At 39.3% G+C, this 16,029-nt stretch overlaps 1 protein-coding gene across 1 annotated transcript; it reads left to right on the forward strand.

The window, feature by feature from the left end:
- The first annotated feature begins 4,674 nt into the window (after positions 1–4,674).
- Positions 4,675–9,244, forward strand: LOC101836398 (cationic trypsin-3). Its single transcript, XM_005083088.4, has 5 exons — positions 4,675–4,790; positions 6,382–6,550; positions 7,601–7,854; positions 8,360–8,496; positions 9,007–9,244. The coding sequence occupies exons 1-5, from the start codon at positions 4,751–4,753 to the stop codon at positions 9,154–9,156; spliced, it is 750 nt and encodes a 249-aa protein (XP_005083145.1). The 5' UTR covers positions 4,675–4,750; the 3' UTR covers positions 9,157–9,244.
- Positions 9,245–16,029: the final 6,785 nt, after the last annotated feature.

Here is a 16,029-nt window from a genome sequence, read left to right on the forward strand (position 1 = left end):
GCTCAGATATTAAAACACATACTGTTCTTATAGAGGACCCAAGGGAGGTTCCTAGAACCCACATCCTGTGGTACACAAATGCTTTTAACTCCAGCTCTAGGAGACTCAACACCCCCTTCTGCCCACTATGGGCACTGCACTCAAATTCACAGACACACTCAGATGCACACATATACAAACTGTTACAAATCATTTTTTAAAAAAAGAGAAGGAGTCTATTCAGCTCTCAAAATGTAACCGTGTTTAGCCACCATACTTAGTGGTCTGCCTGCACATAGATGTAGACAAGTTCCTAGAGTGACTAAAGGCCTGAGATCAGTACTTGATACTTTCCTACATGCCCACTACGACTTTTTGATGACTAAATAATTCTCAGACCATTTAAGCAGGACCATGTTCTGTTGTCTTGCTTTTTGGCGGGAGGAGGCTGTGAAAATCATCATAGATCTACCTATAACCCTTACACTCCTGCCTGGCAGTCTTCATTCGTTCCCTCTCAAAAGGAGTGAACGTGATAATGCCCAGGCAAGATGGAGCCCTGTGGGACACAGCAGTACGTGATCCAATGATTTTAAGAAGTTCATTGTAGCTATAGACCCAGGTCTCAGATGAGAGTCTAGGGAAGTTCTGAGTGTGATGTGGAATGCACAGCTTCCAGCACCGTCATAGGAATCAGCAGCAGATCACTGAGGAGTGTGAGAAGATGCCCCTAATTCTGGGCACTGTTGCTTCCCTTGCTTTTTAATATTTTGTGACTCTTGGGATCAATTAATGGCAGCTTTCTATCCATTTAATCAGTGAGTTTTGAGTATCTGTATTGGCCCAACATTTAAGGTCTTTTCTTTGACAATAGCCTTGGATGCAAAATCTTTTTTTTGTTTCCTCCCATTTATCTGAAATTCTAAAGTGGGGACAATTTTGCTTAGAGAGGACACAGGAATTTGGCTTTGGTTGTCACAACTGTAAGAAAGAGGAAGTGAGTGCTCTTTGAACCTTAAGATGCTGATAAGCATCCTGCGGTGGAGCACAGGATAGTTTTATATAACAAAGACTTCAGGGGCCCCCAATGTCAACAGTGTGAAGGCTGAGAATCTGTCCTTCACTAATATATTACTTTGTCACAGTGAGCAAAGTATCAGACATAGATAAATTGAGAGGAAAAAATTCAATGGCTCATGGTTTAGAAGGTTCTTTTCATCATGTGGGGGGTATGTGACAGGGCAGAGCCATTTATGTCACTGCAAGCTCGGAAGCAGAGAGGAGAATTCAGGCACTACACTGATTTTCTCATTTCCTAACCACCTTTTACTCAGCTTGGGCCTCCAACCCAGAAATGGAGCCGCATACATTCAAGTGGGAAATTGGCCCTCAGTTAATCATCTCTGGAAATGTCCCCATACATAGAGCAAGGAGTGTGGACCCCTTTCAAGTCCCTAGACAATTCCAAATCCTATCACATCGGTAATCAAAATTAGTCATTCCCAACTAAGTTGTTTTACTATCAGCAAAATGTGAAAGCAACTCACCCAAGAATGGTAATTTTCCTAAACAGAAATAACACACTGGTGCATGAGTTAATATTTTGGATGGGTAGAGAATCTCACCACTGTCTTTAGCTAGAAAATTACTTTGTATGAAGATTACCTCTAATCACACATGATAGTACACACCTCTAATCCCACCCAACCTGGAGGAGCAAGCCAATGGACTGTGAGTTTGAATCTAACCTCGACAATTTAATAAAACCATCTTAAACTTTTTAAAGCATTTAAGGGATTGGCATGATGGCACATACCTTTAGTCCCTGCATTTAGGAGACAAAGTCAGGCAATGAGTTTCAGGCCAGCTTGTCTATATAGAGATCAGATCCAGGGTTACATAGTGGGACCATTCTCTAAACAAACGTAGATAGAGGTTTGTAGGTTACCTTAGTGGTAAACTTATGTTTCCTGGTTTAGCACTAGTGAGACCCAGGATTCAACTACCAATACGGCATAGGAGGAAAGTTTGCCTGGCTCTTGGGAATGGGCTACTCCATTAATTCTGATAATTCCTGTTTCAAAAATTCAATCATTTAGAAAAATTCATGAATTCCTTGATAATCACTTAACTTGATAATTCATTCTGTGTTCTTCATTTTTAATATATAGTGCTGCCTGATTCTTCCAGGAGCCTGCCTTGCAGTTTATAGGCTTGGTTCCTTAGGTTTCCATATGAAAATTGGGAATTAAAATGGGTATGTTGTATCATTCTTCATAGAAGAAGTACTAAGTTAATATAGAACACAGTATGCCCTTCCCTTATCTATGAGTAAGATATTTTAAGATACCCAGTGAATACCCAAAACTACAGATAATTCAAGTCATATATATGCACATGTACATATGTATATCACTTTTACTATACATCATTAAGATAAAGTTTAGTTTACAAAGAAGGAACACTAAGAGACTGAAAACAATGAGCAAAAATGTAGAACAATAAAATAGAAGAAATAGAGCGATACGCTGTGACACACTTCTAGCAACGTATTTATTCATTTCTAAAATGTTATTTTTTATCATTTTTTATTTTAATTTTAAATAGCTTGTTTTACATGTCAATCCCAGTTCCCTCTCCCTCCCATCCTCCCGCACTCCCCTTCCCCCCCTCCCTCCCACCCTATTGCCAAATCCTTCCACATAGGGGATATCTAGAGTCTGTCATTTTACTCTTGGTAGGGTCCAGGCACTCCCCTAAGAGTCCAGGCTGAGAGAGCATCTCTCTTTGTGCTATAGGCACACGAAGACAGTTTGTATACCAGGGATAGACACTGATCCACAGCTCAGGGCCCCATAGGTTGTCCAGGCCTTCTCACTTATTTTTGTTCATGGCTGGCTGTGATAACCGAAACCATGGGTTGTGGAAGAGCAAATAAGGAGACCACTAGACCCCAGACACAGAATGAGCTCTAGATGGACACACCAGTTCTCATCTTCAATTTTATCAGTCTTATTTATCAGAATTCCAAATAAGGAGAATTTTTCTTCCCTTGAGAAAGGGGGTGGTCTTCCTCACTAACAATGGAAGCTTAATTCAGATGCAGAAGGCTAGAATGACCTTAGGAGAAGGTACACACTACGAGTGACCACAAGATAAGACGGTGGCGCATGAAAGGTCAGGGTTCCAGTGAGCCCTTAGGAAAAATGTCCGCATATCCCTCACCTCACTTAGCTCAAAACTTCCAATAGCTGATAGAAAGATAGTTACTTCAATTCTAAGATAGTTACTTCAATTCTATTGTTCAAAAAGCAATTACAGGAATGGGGGGAAGAAACTTGACAATGACATTTATTGTGTTTGGTTACTATGCAGCAGTGCTAATACCAACTGTCAGCTAGTACACGAGTAAAATTTGAGGGTAAGATTTTTTTTCTTCTTTAATCTTTTTTTATTTTAAAAATAATCTTGTCTCACTTTACATACAAATCCCAGTTCCCACTCCCTCCCCTTCTCCTGCTACTCCATCCCCCCCCCCGACCCCATTTCCATCCACTCCTCAGAGAGTGTAAGGCTTCCCTTGCTGAGTCAATGACACCTTACCTTTAGACTGTGATTTGGGTGGTTTGTATTTGTCACCAGGGATTCATATGTTAGGAGCTCAGTTCCCATTATGGAAATGTGAAAGGTTCGGGAACAACTAAACCTACTGGGTGGAGTTTTTCTCACTAATTGCGCATTAATATTATACAAGAAAAATACCACACATCTCTCAGCTCTTTATCCTCAATTGATACATACTCTATGTTTAACATTTCAGGTTAGAAGTGGTACTTTTTCACTTTTGACAGCTATATTGTCTTCCAGTCATTAATGTTGCTAAATCCACAGCAATTCTTGAGCACATATATCTGATCTCTGTCTTACTCTCTATAGGCTTCTGTTTTTTGCATTCCTTCTTGTTGTTCTAAAAGATTCAATTAGTTGTTCTAACTGATGCATGCCACTTGGTAACCCCAGCAAAATTCAAAACATATGCCTATGAATTCTAAGAAATGCTTTGAGATTTCAATGTAAATTTCATCATTTATTTTGGCTTGCTTCTATTTGTGGTTTTAGTTTTGGCTCATTATTCTTCAAAACCAATTTTCTATTTCTCTTTTTTCTCGTATTTTTTAAAAGTTTTAATCTTGTATCTTAAACATTTTCTCAACTTTCATTTCTTATTGATTGTTGACATGTCCAATATGTTTTATTTCCATCATCATTTTAATTCCTAAGAATTCTTTCTTTGTCTCTGTTTTCCTCTTATCCTAGATGTCATGTCTGACTTATAGGAGTACGTTTTGTGTTATCAAGCTAAAAACACCAAAAAGGCATTGGTGAAAGGATTTGTAAATTAAAGAATTGCATTTCACAGTGAAAAAGAAAAAAGAAAAACATTCACATCTGAAATGTCAGAGTGCCTAAGATTTTTGTCTGAGAATCTGAAAACCTGAACCTCGTCTTGTGACCTTGCCTTACTCCAACTCATTTTCCTACTGTGGGGAACAGCTCCTACCAGGTGAGTTTATTTCTTCCATTCCCATAACCTTTGGAAGGAAAGGGTTGGTGTTTGGATAACTGGATTCTAAATTTAGATCTCTGAGTTTCCAATGCACATCTTTCCTGGAACCTGTGGGATGGGCATTAACAAAAGCCCTGGGGTATAAATAGCTCTGGAGAAAAGCCTTCATCATGCTATTTACTGCTCCAGACACAGTGAGCAGCCATGAAGACCTTAATCTTCTTTGCCTTGCTTGGAGCTGCTGGTAAGTCCCTTTAATGAACAAATCAGTAAGAATTAATCCTGCACCTAAACTAGTACTTTGTGTATAGGAGACTTAAAATGTTGGAACAACATTGTGTAGTGGGTGTATTTATGGATAATTAAAGCTTGGTTGAATTGAAAGACCATGTTTCAGCATAGACAGCAGAAGTAAGTAGACTGTCTTGAACTTCCAGGTAGAGTTCATGGTAGGGGATAAAGGCAAGGAGACTCCATAACAAAGGAAGTATTGGTATTGACCTCTCTGGAATGCTGAGATTAGTAACAGGGATCTGGGGCTGGAGAGATGGCTCACTCTTTAGGAACACACAACACTCTTCCAGAGAACCTGAGTTCAGTTTCTGTTATCCAAGTCAGGTAGTTCACAACTATCCATAACACCATCTCAAGGAAGGGGAGGGGAATCTCCTGGCTACCTTGGGCACTTGCATTCACATACACAAGACTCTCCCCACATAATTAAAAATGAAAAAGTGCTCCTTGAAGAGGGGGTAAATACCAAGCCTGAGTTTCCTGAACACTGAAAGGGTGATTATTTGGTCTAGGGATCAATATAGGAAATCATATTTTATTTTTCATGGAAAGAAACTTGTGGACTACAGTGCTCTCATATTTACTAATAAATTCTCTCTAATGTGATTCCATATGCCATTCAAATGATTAAGCACAGGGACATGATCACTTCTATGTTAGTGTTAGCAATTTATTAATCTTCCACATGGCAAGGATGGAATTTTGTATTAAACCCAAGGCTTAGTACATAACAGTAAAATATTCACCAGCTACAATGCAATATACATATATATCCCTCTATTTTTTTTCAATTTTCATACCGAATCTTGCTACACTGTTCAGGTTACCTTTGAGCACATGCTGTATACTAGGCAGGCCTTAAGCCTGCTATCATTCTGCCTCAGCCTCCAAGACACTGGGAATTATAGATGTGGAACAAAATGCATGGACGCCACTAAAAATTTTAGCACTGAAATGTAATACTAGGGTTTCCCAAACTCTGTGGTTTAAATTATAAGTATCTGTCAATTCTCCTGGAAATACTTTAGCTAATAAATAAAGTATCTCAGCTCATAAAAGTAATGGAAGCCTCTATAACTGTAAGAAATCTTGACAAGAGTGGATCCTACTACACAATGCAGAAGCACACGTTGCAAAGGTTGTTGGCATAAGCAGAAAGGTTAGGAAAGGGATTCTTGGGATATTTGGCAAAATGGCTTATAAAAATTTAGGTGGCAAGCAAAATGAAACATCGGGAGAGTAGAAACATTGAATAATCACTTTTTTCCCTAAACAAGAAGGCACTCAGGTTGCTCCTTAAGCTTTCTTCGTTTCCTTATGGAGATGGGGCATGCCATGCCAACAACTCGCCAGCAGTCAAGAATATTGCATAGCTGTCCACTTACATGACTTCCCAAGCAGGGCTTGCAGGGCCCTGCTTTAAAGTGGCCCCTCAAGTAGAGCCACCGCTTCTTGTTCACATGAGAGAAGCAGACAAAACCATGGCAAAGCAGACATTCCGTGGTGGCTCTATTCACAAGCACATCCGTCTTTCTTCTCAGTTGCTCTCCCCGTGCTTAATGATGATGATGACGACAAGATTGTTGGCGGTTACACCTGTAAGAAGAATTCTCTCCCCTACCAGGTGTCCCTGAATGTTGGCTACCACTCATGCGGTGGTTCCCTCATCAATTCACAGTGGGTTGTTACAGCAGCTCACTGCTATAGCTCGTAAGTGACCAATAATTCGCGTTTCTATGCTCTAAAGTCATGTTTTCCTGTGCCTTCATCAGAGTGTCATTGTGCAGTTATGAAGGATGGCTAAAACATTCAGACATTGGACAGCAGAGATGGCTTAGTGGTTAGGGGCATTTGCTACTCTTCCAGAGGGTCCGTGTTCAGTTCTCAGCACCCACATCTGATGGCTCACCACCACATGTGACTCCAGTGTCAGGGGATCTTAGGCCTTCTTCTGGATTCTGTGAGCATCTGTATTCACACACACACACACACACACACACACACACATATGTATGTATAATTAAAAATAAAAATAAATTACAGATACTAAGCTTGATTCCTTCCCGACAAGTTTATGATCTACCAAGGAACATTTATGTGGAGTATTGCTCCAGAACTCACTGCTATATTCCTAGCAGAAGATACTAAAGACAGCAAGAACAGTAGTTGATAAAGTATGTCTTCAGACTGTGAATCGCTACACGTCTCTAACAATGGGAAGGGGGACGTGTAGGGATAAAACCCACTGTATTTTAAGTACGCTATTTAAAGCAAGCATACATAATTCTGTTCCCATGACGTTGCACTCCTTTCAGCCAGGCAACACTCTTTTTCTGACTCCTGCTTCGTTGCACAATGTATTTGTATTTGTATCGCAAAAGCTCGAATCCTTGCGTATCTGAAATCTGGGAGAATTACAACCAGAGGAAAAAAATGACAAATGCCAATCAATTTCTACCAATTAACACTTCATCTTCAGTTATTTAGTAGGGATAGTTCGCCCTATCTTACATCTTGTATTTTAGTGTATAATGAATTGTGAGTCTACACTAACTAGCACATACAACTTTGCAAGGAATTCTCTGAACGGAAAGCAGCAAGGTAGTGTGCACAATGCTATCTAGGATACAAAGTCTCGAGTGTGAGTAAATGCTCATTCGGGCTGCTGTTTGTGTTTATTTACGTGACTGGCACATTGGGAGGAAAGGAAATAAAACTGTAGAAGGACTCTTTAAAAAAATCACTAATCTTTACATCCAGCCGAATTCAGGTGCGTCTGGGAGAACACAACATTGATACCCTTGAGGGTGGTGAGCAATTCATTGATGCAGCTAAAATCATCAAACATCCCAACTATAACTCAAATACCATTGATAACGACATCATGTTGATTAAACTGAAGTCAGCTGCCACCCTCAACTCGAAAGTGTCTACCATCTCTCTGCCAAAATCCTGTGCGTCATCTGGCACTAAGTGTGTTGTGTCTGGCTGGGGCAACACCCTGAGCAGTGGCAGTAAGTATCACTGGGAACTTGCTTACCAGGTGTGAGAAGCCTAGAGGTGAAAGCCATGTTGGGAGCAAGGTGGCCCAAATTCTCACTCAAGGGACGGTTCTCAGAGGATGGATTTCGATACAAGCAGTATTAAGATGCGCAAATCAGAGAGAAAAAATGCTTGTGCTGAGACCATACGGTAGACACAACAAATAATGGACTATTAGAGAAACTCAGAGTGTTTAACTGAGATGGGTGGTGTAAGCAGACAGAGGGTAAATATTTTGGTGTTCCTTTAAGGACACACCCGTTGAAAGCTGTGAGCGGCAATGTTTGCAACAGATTTTTTTTCACTGATGTGAGTTGAATAAAATTATGTAGCAAACCTTCTCAGGAAAATGTTCTTCCAAATTATGCGCCATGGGAAATTGAAAGGCAGAGGACGTGCTGAGAAAGAGGAAGAGGGTTGGAAATGATGTTTACAAGATCGCAGGGTAACCCCCCTTTTCATTCTTGTGCTTGACAGCCAATTATCCCTCGCTCCTGCAGTGTCTGGATGCCCCCATCCTCTCTGACAGCTCTTGTAAAAGCGCCTACCCAGGCCAGATCACCAGCAACATGTTCTGCCTGGGCTATCTGGAGGGTGGAAAGGACTCCTGCCAGGTGAGTTGATTTGTTATTCTCCTCCTTACGCATTGCCCCTCTTCTCGTACTCCTGCTTTTCTGAAGAAAAAAAAAAGAATATTAACAGCATTTCCGAGACTGTTGATGAGGGGTGAAGAACAGATTTGGAATAAATTATAAACGGTCTCTATGACATTGATGGTTAGGACTACACATAAAAAATGATAAACAGAAATTACTATAAACATTCCATCTGACTGTGTACCTCAAAAGTTTTATTGTAGACTTTTAACTTTGAAAAAGGGCAGAGCTTTTGAGAAAGCATTCTCCCAGTTCTCACGTTGTCAGAAAGAGGTGGGTCTGTAAGAAAGGAAGTTATGGAATATTGCAATACTACAGGTACTGAAGCTTAAGGTTCTGGGCAGAGTGAAGTTATTTCATGGAGAACCTATGGAAACGGCCCAAAATAATGGAGTAAAACCTTGGAGTCCATTCTCTTATTTAGACATATGTGAGAGCTCCTCTTACTATGTTCTCTTTGTTATTCAGGGTGACTCTGGTGGCCCCGTGGCCTGCAATGGACAGCTCCAGGGCATTGTCTCCTGGGGTTATGGCTGTGCAGTGAAAGGAAAACCTGGTGTGTACACCAAGGTCTGCAACTATGTGAGCTGGATTCAGAAGACTATCGCTGCTAACTAGATACCTTTATCTCTTCATTAAGCCATCTCTTCCTAGTCAAATTCCCCTCCTTCTAAGCCCCCATCACAATAAAACCATTTTCTTCTTACCATGTCTGCCTATGTATGATTCTTGCTTGATAATGATGAACTTTCTCTTGAAACTTACTATGACCCAAAGTGGTACCTCTAATGTTAATTATTTATAATCGGTCATGATAAAAGGTGCAGAGACAAAAGCAATTGCTAAAGTTCATAGGAATAGTTCTTATTGGAAAGGCAAATAAAACCCAAGCCACCACCATTATCCCTCGTGCATTTCCACTTCCCTGACAGAATGCTACTTTGTTATTCTTCAGTCGATGGAAAATTATATTACACTGCACTTTTGCAAGGATTCACCCACCAGGAGTGTGCTCTACCCAAACAGTTTGTTTTTTTAACTAGAATTTCACTTCTATAGCAAATACAGTGTGTGGAGATCTTTCTTCTCAGCCACATCTCAAATTCCAACTTAAACGTTGCGCTAGTTCAAATATAAGCCTGCCCCCAATTAAACGGAATCATTTTACATAAAAAGATACACATTAACCTGAGGTCATACATCTCAGGAATCCTACCGTTGTTCTTCAGGCCTGCCAGAGATGGCAGAACACTCTTAGTTTCTCTTCCATTCTCTCCCCAACAAACACCAATGCACAGATATCTGACAGAAGTGTGTGGAGGAGCATCCCCTACAATAATTTCTGTGGTTATCTGGTATGGCAATGAGGAAAAGGAAAAGCATAGCATCCTTGTATACACGGAACAATTATGCACAGGGACTATATAACAAAAACATCAGAAACAGAGTAGATTCTCCAGCACATATTTCTATCTCATGCATAGTCCAAGAGACACTGAGACCAAGACACTGCCAGTTTTTGGGACATGTTTGTGTATTATTGTCTTCTTTGTGACCCTGGGGGCTACCTCTGATGTCCTCTTTCTTTGTAAAAAAAACTTATCATCAACATAGGAGCACAAGATCTCAAGCTCATCTAAACCAGATTACCTCCCAAGGCTCCACATTTTAGTGTCATCTAGCCTAGGGTTAAGACTTTGACATACAGATATCTTAAGATCAAGAAAATAGAGAAGAAGAAGGCCCTTGGAGTCATCATTCACTTTTCAATGTCTGTATCTCTTTAATTAATGGCATCGAAGAGAGATGCTTCAAGTTCTTAATAATGTATTTCATTGCTCCCTGGATGAAGCCAAAGGTCCTTGGCTTTGCATTCAAGAACTAAATATTTAATTGCTACAAACCTTTCCAGTCTTATTTCCAAAGTCCTCCCTGTAAAACTTTGTCTTATTTTTCAATCAGCATGTAATGTAACAAGCTTCCTTATGTCATCCCCCCATCTTCCCACCCCACCCTTCCCACTTGAACACTTCATCTCTCCTTTCTAATTTATGTCACATGTATTATACCCCACCTTAAAGATGCTTTCTGCTCTTCTTCTTATTTTATTTCAATTTACCGATTCCTTCATTTCCATAATTTCTGTTTGGTTCTTTTCCTGTATCTCAAGACAACTTGCTGAATTTTTCCATCGTGGTCTTGAGTTTTCCTCCAAGTTTCTTTTTCCGTCCACTTTGGGAATTTTCTGGCCTAGGTCTTGAACTGACTGTGTAGCTTCCTTGTATAGATACTTAAGTGAATGCCTTATCTGCTTATTTTAGCCACTAATCATTTTTAGAAGTAAAACTCAGAAGATTCCTCTGGCATTTCAGCTACCTCATCAACTTTGTTTTCCAATATTGAGGACTTATGAGTTTGTGACAGTATCATTGTGGAATGCTGACTCACATCTTTTACTTTTGCTAAGTTTTTGATGTCCTTTATAGTGTATGTGTCCTACACTTTGCACTTTTTCTTCCTTTATTCTTATTTTTTTAACTTATTTTATTTCATGTAAGTTCTCTGCCCTTGCATTTATGTTCACAGAAAGCTGACTATAGGAACAATTACAATAGTTATATAGCAGTACCTTGTCAGCCACACTAGAGCAGTTCACTTGTTCCCTAAAAGGTTTGGAGAAAAATGCGTGTAAAATTTGTTAGGGAAATATACAAGGGTATCGATATTTAAATAGGGAGCTGAATGGGAAATGGGAGAAGAAAAGATAAACAATAAAATGGAAAGCATGTGTTAGAGATATGAAAAGCAGTAGATAAAATACTGTAATTTAGGTTTTCAGAAAATGACAGACATAAAAGCCTTTTCCAATAAGATACAAATTACAATACATCAAGGGATTAACAATTTAAAGTAGAAATGTACATAAATAAATAATAGATAATAAATAATATATTATATATAACAAAAATAAAAATTAATACTAAATTAGCACAAACACAAATGGATGACACATGGAATAGAGGACATTATATTGTCAGTTAACGTTTCTCCCTATTCAGGGAGGCCTGATCTCTGTGTTTACCTTATTTCTACCAGCTAAATTATTACATCATATGACAACAAACTCAAGTCCTTCATGTAAAATGAGGTAGTATTTACAATAACTTAGGTACAGCTTCACACTAAACTGTATGTCCCCTCCAGACATTTTTGATAGTGAATGAATAAGCTTATAGAATTTTTATGCTTTTCTTCATTTTGGGTCTCATTTTAAAAAAATTAATCTGTTCATTTTATGTGCATGTATGTTTTGTGTGTGAGTGCCAGATCTTGGAGTTACAGGCAGTTGTGAGCTCCATGTAGGTGCTAGGGTTTGAACCTGGGTCCTCTGGAAGAGCAGTCAGTGCTCGTAACCACTGAGCCATCTCTCCAGACTGGGCTTCATGTTATTTATTTTATCCAATACCCTAAAAATGGGTATGAGTGTTGTTTCTCATGTTTCAGGTTTAGGTAAATGGGTCATCAACCACATATCCTTACTTTGTTTGGCATTCTGGCACTTCAAAAACAAATCTTTCCTTTTTCTCTATACTATCTTAATTCATTTAACCAAATGTAGATGGCCATTTACATCTTAGATTTCCATACACACCAGTTGAACAGACATTGCTAAAAGATTATGGACTATTGTGTATGTCTTACAACCATAAAGATTTATCTCTCTTAGCAAACAGTACATTTATAAACCTATTCATCAAGTGCTTATCAAGAACTGTTGATATTTGTTTCTGATAAACACACAAAAAAGGGTAGTGTAAGAAAAAACTAAATCAATAAAGAAGGGGATGGTTGTGAAAGTTATATTTGTTGTTTATGTAATCAGAGTAAATAGTCACATATTCACCAAAAGGCACTGCATTTTAACACAGAAATGCAAGGGGAAAAAGCAGAGATTCCCAGAAATGCATTTGCTACAAATAAACCTCTATCTGACAAGTCAGTAAGATCCAGAATAGAGTAAGAGCTATGAGAAAATATAAAAATGGAATAGAGCAACATTGAAGTTCCTTAGGGAATCCTGACCTATGGGTGAGAATAATCTGGTGCCAAAAGAGGAATTGGCAGAGAGGGACTCTCTCCCAAGGGAAGAGTAATTTCATAGCTCTAAATTATCTCAGAGTCAAATCTACCAATGCATACTCACTGACTTTTGCTACCTCTTTTGTAGTTATATATTTTTAGTATCTATCTTCATGTGTACTACAAAAATATAATTTAATATAGTAGATGAATTCTCATAATTTTAATATATACAAATATTATGCAATCTTTTTCTCTGATCATATATTTACAGCTTAATGTATAAACTAAATACAATGTAAACAACCAATATATTCTTTATATATATATATATTTTTAAATTAGAAACAAGGCTGCTTCACATGTCAATTCCAGGTCCCTCTTGTTTCCCTCCCCTCCTCCCTTGCCCTCCCACAAACCCCCCAATATCCCCTCATTTCCCCAGGGAGGGTGATGCCGTCCATGGGGGTGTCCATAGTCTGTCATTTCATCCAGGGCAGGGCATAGACCTTCCCCCAAGAGTTCCGGGTGAGAGTGCACCTTTCATTGTTGGATGGGAGCCCAAAGTCCATTTGTATACCTGGGATAAATACTGATCTACTACCCAAGGCTCAATAGATTACCTAGGCCTCCTTACTGACACCCACATTCAGGGGATCTTGATCAGTCCCATGCTGGATTCCCAGGCACTAGTCTGGGATTCAAGAGCTAACACTTGTCAGGTCAGCTGTTTCTGGGGGTTAAATCAACCCAGTCTTAATCCCTTTGGTCATCAGTCCTCTCTCTCTGTCACTGGATTTCTTGAATTCAGCTCAGTGCTTAGCCGTGGGAGTCTGCCTCTGCTTCCATCACCCACTGAATGAAGGTTCTGTTTCCCAGACTTGCTGGCCATGGGACTGTAGGCTGGCACTCCCCAGATCTATGTATAAAATCCATATATGAGAGAGTACATGCCATGTTTCTCTTTTTGTGACTGGTTACCTCGCTCAGGATGATTTCTTCTAGTGCCATCCATTTGCCTGCCAATGTCAGGATTCCATTGTTTTTTTTTCTGCTGAATAGTACTCCATTGTGTAAATGTACTACATTTTCTCTATCCACTCTTTGGTTGAGGGGCATCTAGATTGCTTCCAAATTCTGGTTATTACAAATAATGTTGCTATGAACATAGTGGAACAGACATCCTTGTTGTGTGAATGGGCATCTTTTGGATATATGCCTAAGAGTGGAGTTGCTGGGTCTCCATACTGATTTCCAAAGTGGCTGTACGAGTTGGCACTCCCACGAGCAGTGGAGGAGTGTTCCCCTTTCACCACAACCTCTCCAGCATAAATTGTCCTTGGTGTTTTTGATTTTTAGCCATTCTGACAGGAGTGAGATGGTATCTAAGAGTTGCTTTGATTTGCATTTCCCGGATGGCTAAGAATGATGAGCACTTTCTCAAGTGCCTCTCAGCCATTTTAGACTCCTCTGTTGAGAATTCTCTATTTAGTTCAGTCCCCCACTTTTTAATTGTATCCTTTGGTGTTTTGGAGCCTTGCTTCTTGAGTTCTTTGTAAACGTTGGAGATCAGCCCTCTGTCAGATGTGGGGTTAGTGAATATCTTTTCCCATTCTGTGGGCTGCCTTTTTGTCTTGCTGACTGTGTCCTTTGCCTTACAGAAGCTTCTCAGTTTCAGGAGGTCCCATTTATTATCTCACTGTCTGTGCTACTGGTGTTACGTTCAGGAAGCTGTCTCCTGTACCAATTCGTTCACGGGTACCATCCACTTTCTCTACTAAGAAGTTCAGTGTGGCTGGATTTATGTTGAGGTCTTTGATCCATTTGGATTTAAGTTTTGTGCATGGCGATAGACATGGATCGATCCGCATTCTTCTACATGCCAGCATCCAGTTATGCCAGCACCATTTACAACCAATATATTCTATTGAGTGAAACACAAGCTAAGTCATCATTAATTAACTTTTCCCATCATGTAAGTGTACTTAGACATTGAAGCAACACAGTTACCTAACACGTATCCAGGAGAGGAACCAAATTTCAGTTGGGGCTAAAACCCATCTTTCTTTCTTGAGTTCCTTTTTCATAAGTTAGTGGAAGCTTGGTCTCCTTCTCCTGAAAATAGTAACCAACTATCCTCATGGTTGAAATGAAAAACAGAAAGTATCAAAAAGGTAGTCAGACAAATTTTACATAATGGAGAAGTCTCTAGAAAAAAGAAATCAAATGAAAAATAACCAGAAGTTCAGACAAAGGTTCTATAATAATAGGGTACCTGAATGCATGGGGCCAAGAGGTATAATTCTTAATCATCTAGGGTGCATCTGAACCATCAAGTACTATCTTCTGTTTTCCTTTTCTTCCTAAGTATCTACCCCAAAACATGCAGATTTTAGAGGGAAATAAAATTATCCTTTCCTCCATACACTATTAGCCTAGTACTTAGTTAAAATTTTATTGTACAATAGATTGAAAGCTTGCACATAAAGATTATATTCATACTTGTCTGATCTTGTATTACACACTTCAAACCCTAAATCATGCTAAGAAGCCATCTGTTATCAAATGTAGCACAATTATTAGCCACATGGTGCTGCAGAAGTATATAGGTAACTATCTTTTAAGATACAGTGAGATTTCTCCATGATGTAAACTTTTTCTGTTCTCTTTTGTAGGAGAAACTTCTGGTCAGCCTACCCAAGCTGCAGTCACCCAGGCCAGCCTGCATGCGCGGCAGGCGGTTCTTCCCTGAGCCAAGCCTTCCTCTACACTGAAAATAAGGAAAAGTGTTTGCTGAGACTCAATGAAGCTACTTTATTGTGAGTTCCCACAAAATTAACATCGTGTGTCCACATTTCCAATAACCAATGCATAAATTGTATTAGAAACAAAAGGAATTAGACTGAAACAAGGAAGGGCGGAGTAAGGACAATGCTAAACATGAAAAATAAGGTGTTCTAAACTCCCAAAATATTGGTCCATTAACACCACTCTGTATCATTATTTGGATTATGTGGTAACTATTGCTATCTTCTTTAAATCTTCCAAACTGTTGCAGCTAAAGTTTAAGAATCACAGAGCAAGATTCATCATAGTGATTAACAAGCCTATTTGGTATCAACTTTCAGTTTTAAAACTTTTCTGAATTCCCGTAAGTTAAAAGGAAGGAAGATTCGTAATGGCTGAGATGTCATTGAATCAGCTCATTATTGCTTGTCTTGGTGTCCTAGACAGCATCATGTAGTCAGTACAATATGATGGCCATTACTCACTCCAGAGCAGATAGAAAGGAAGAAAGAACAAAGGACTCTGGGCTTTAGAGGCATGCAATTAATCAGTCATTCTTTCTGATCATATTTCATCCAAACACACACTGTTTCCTATCATTGTATCTTAAATGAATAGTCCTTA

Source organism: Mesocricetus auratus, unplaced genomic scaffold, assembly GCF_017639785.1.
Source record: "Mesocricetus auratus isolate SY011 unplaced genomic scaffold, BCM_Maur_2.0 Super-Scaffold_100694, whole genome shotgun sequence".
In the NCBI taxonomy this organism is placed as follows: domain Eukaryota; kingdom Metazoa; phylum Chordata; class Mammalia; order Rodentia; family Cricetidae; genus Mesocricetus; species Mesocricetus auratus.

Excerpts from the sequence above, each read along its gene's own strand:
- LOC101836398 (XM_005083088.4), top strand. The coding sequence starts at position 4,751 with ATGAAGACCTTAATCTTCTTTGCCTTGCTTGGAGCTGCTG. Across the intron at positions 4,791-6,381 it reads TGCCTTGCTTGGAGCTGCTG|TTGCTCTCCCCGTGCTTAAT; the intron begins GTAAGTCCCTTT and ends CTTTCTTCTCAG. Across the intron at positions 8,497-9,006 it reads GTGGAAAGGACTCCTGCCAG|GGTGACTCTGGTGGCCCCGT; the intron begins GTGAGTTGATTT and ends TTTGTTATTCAG.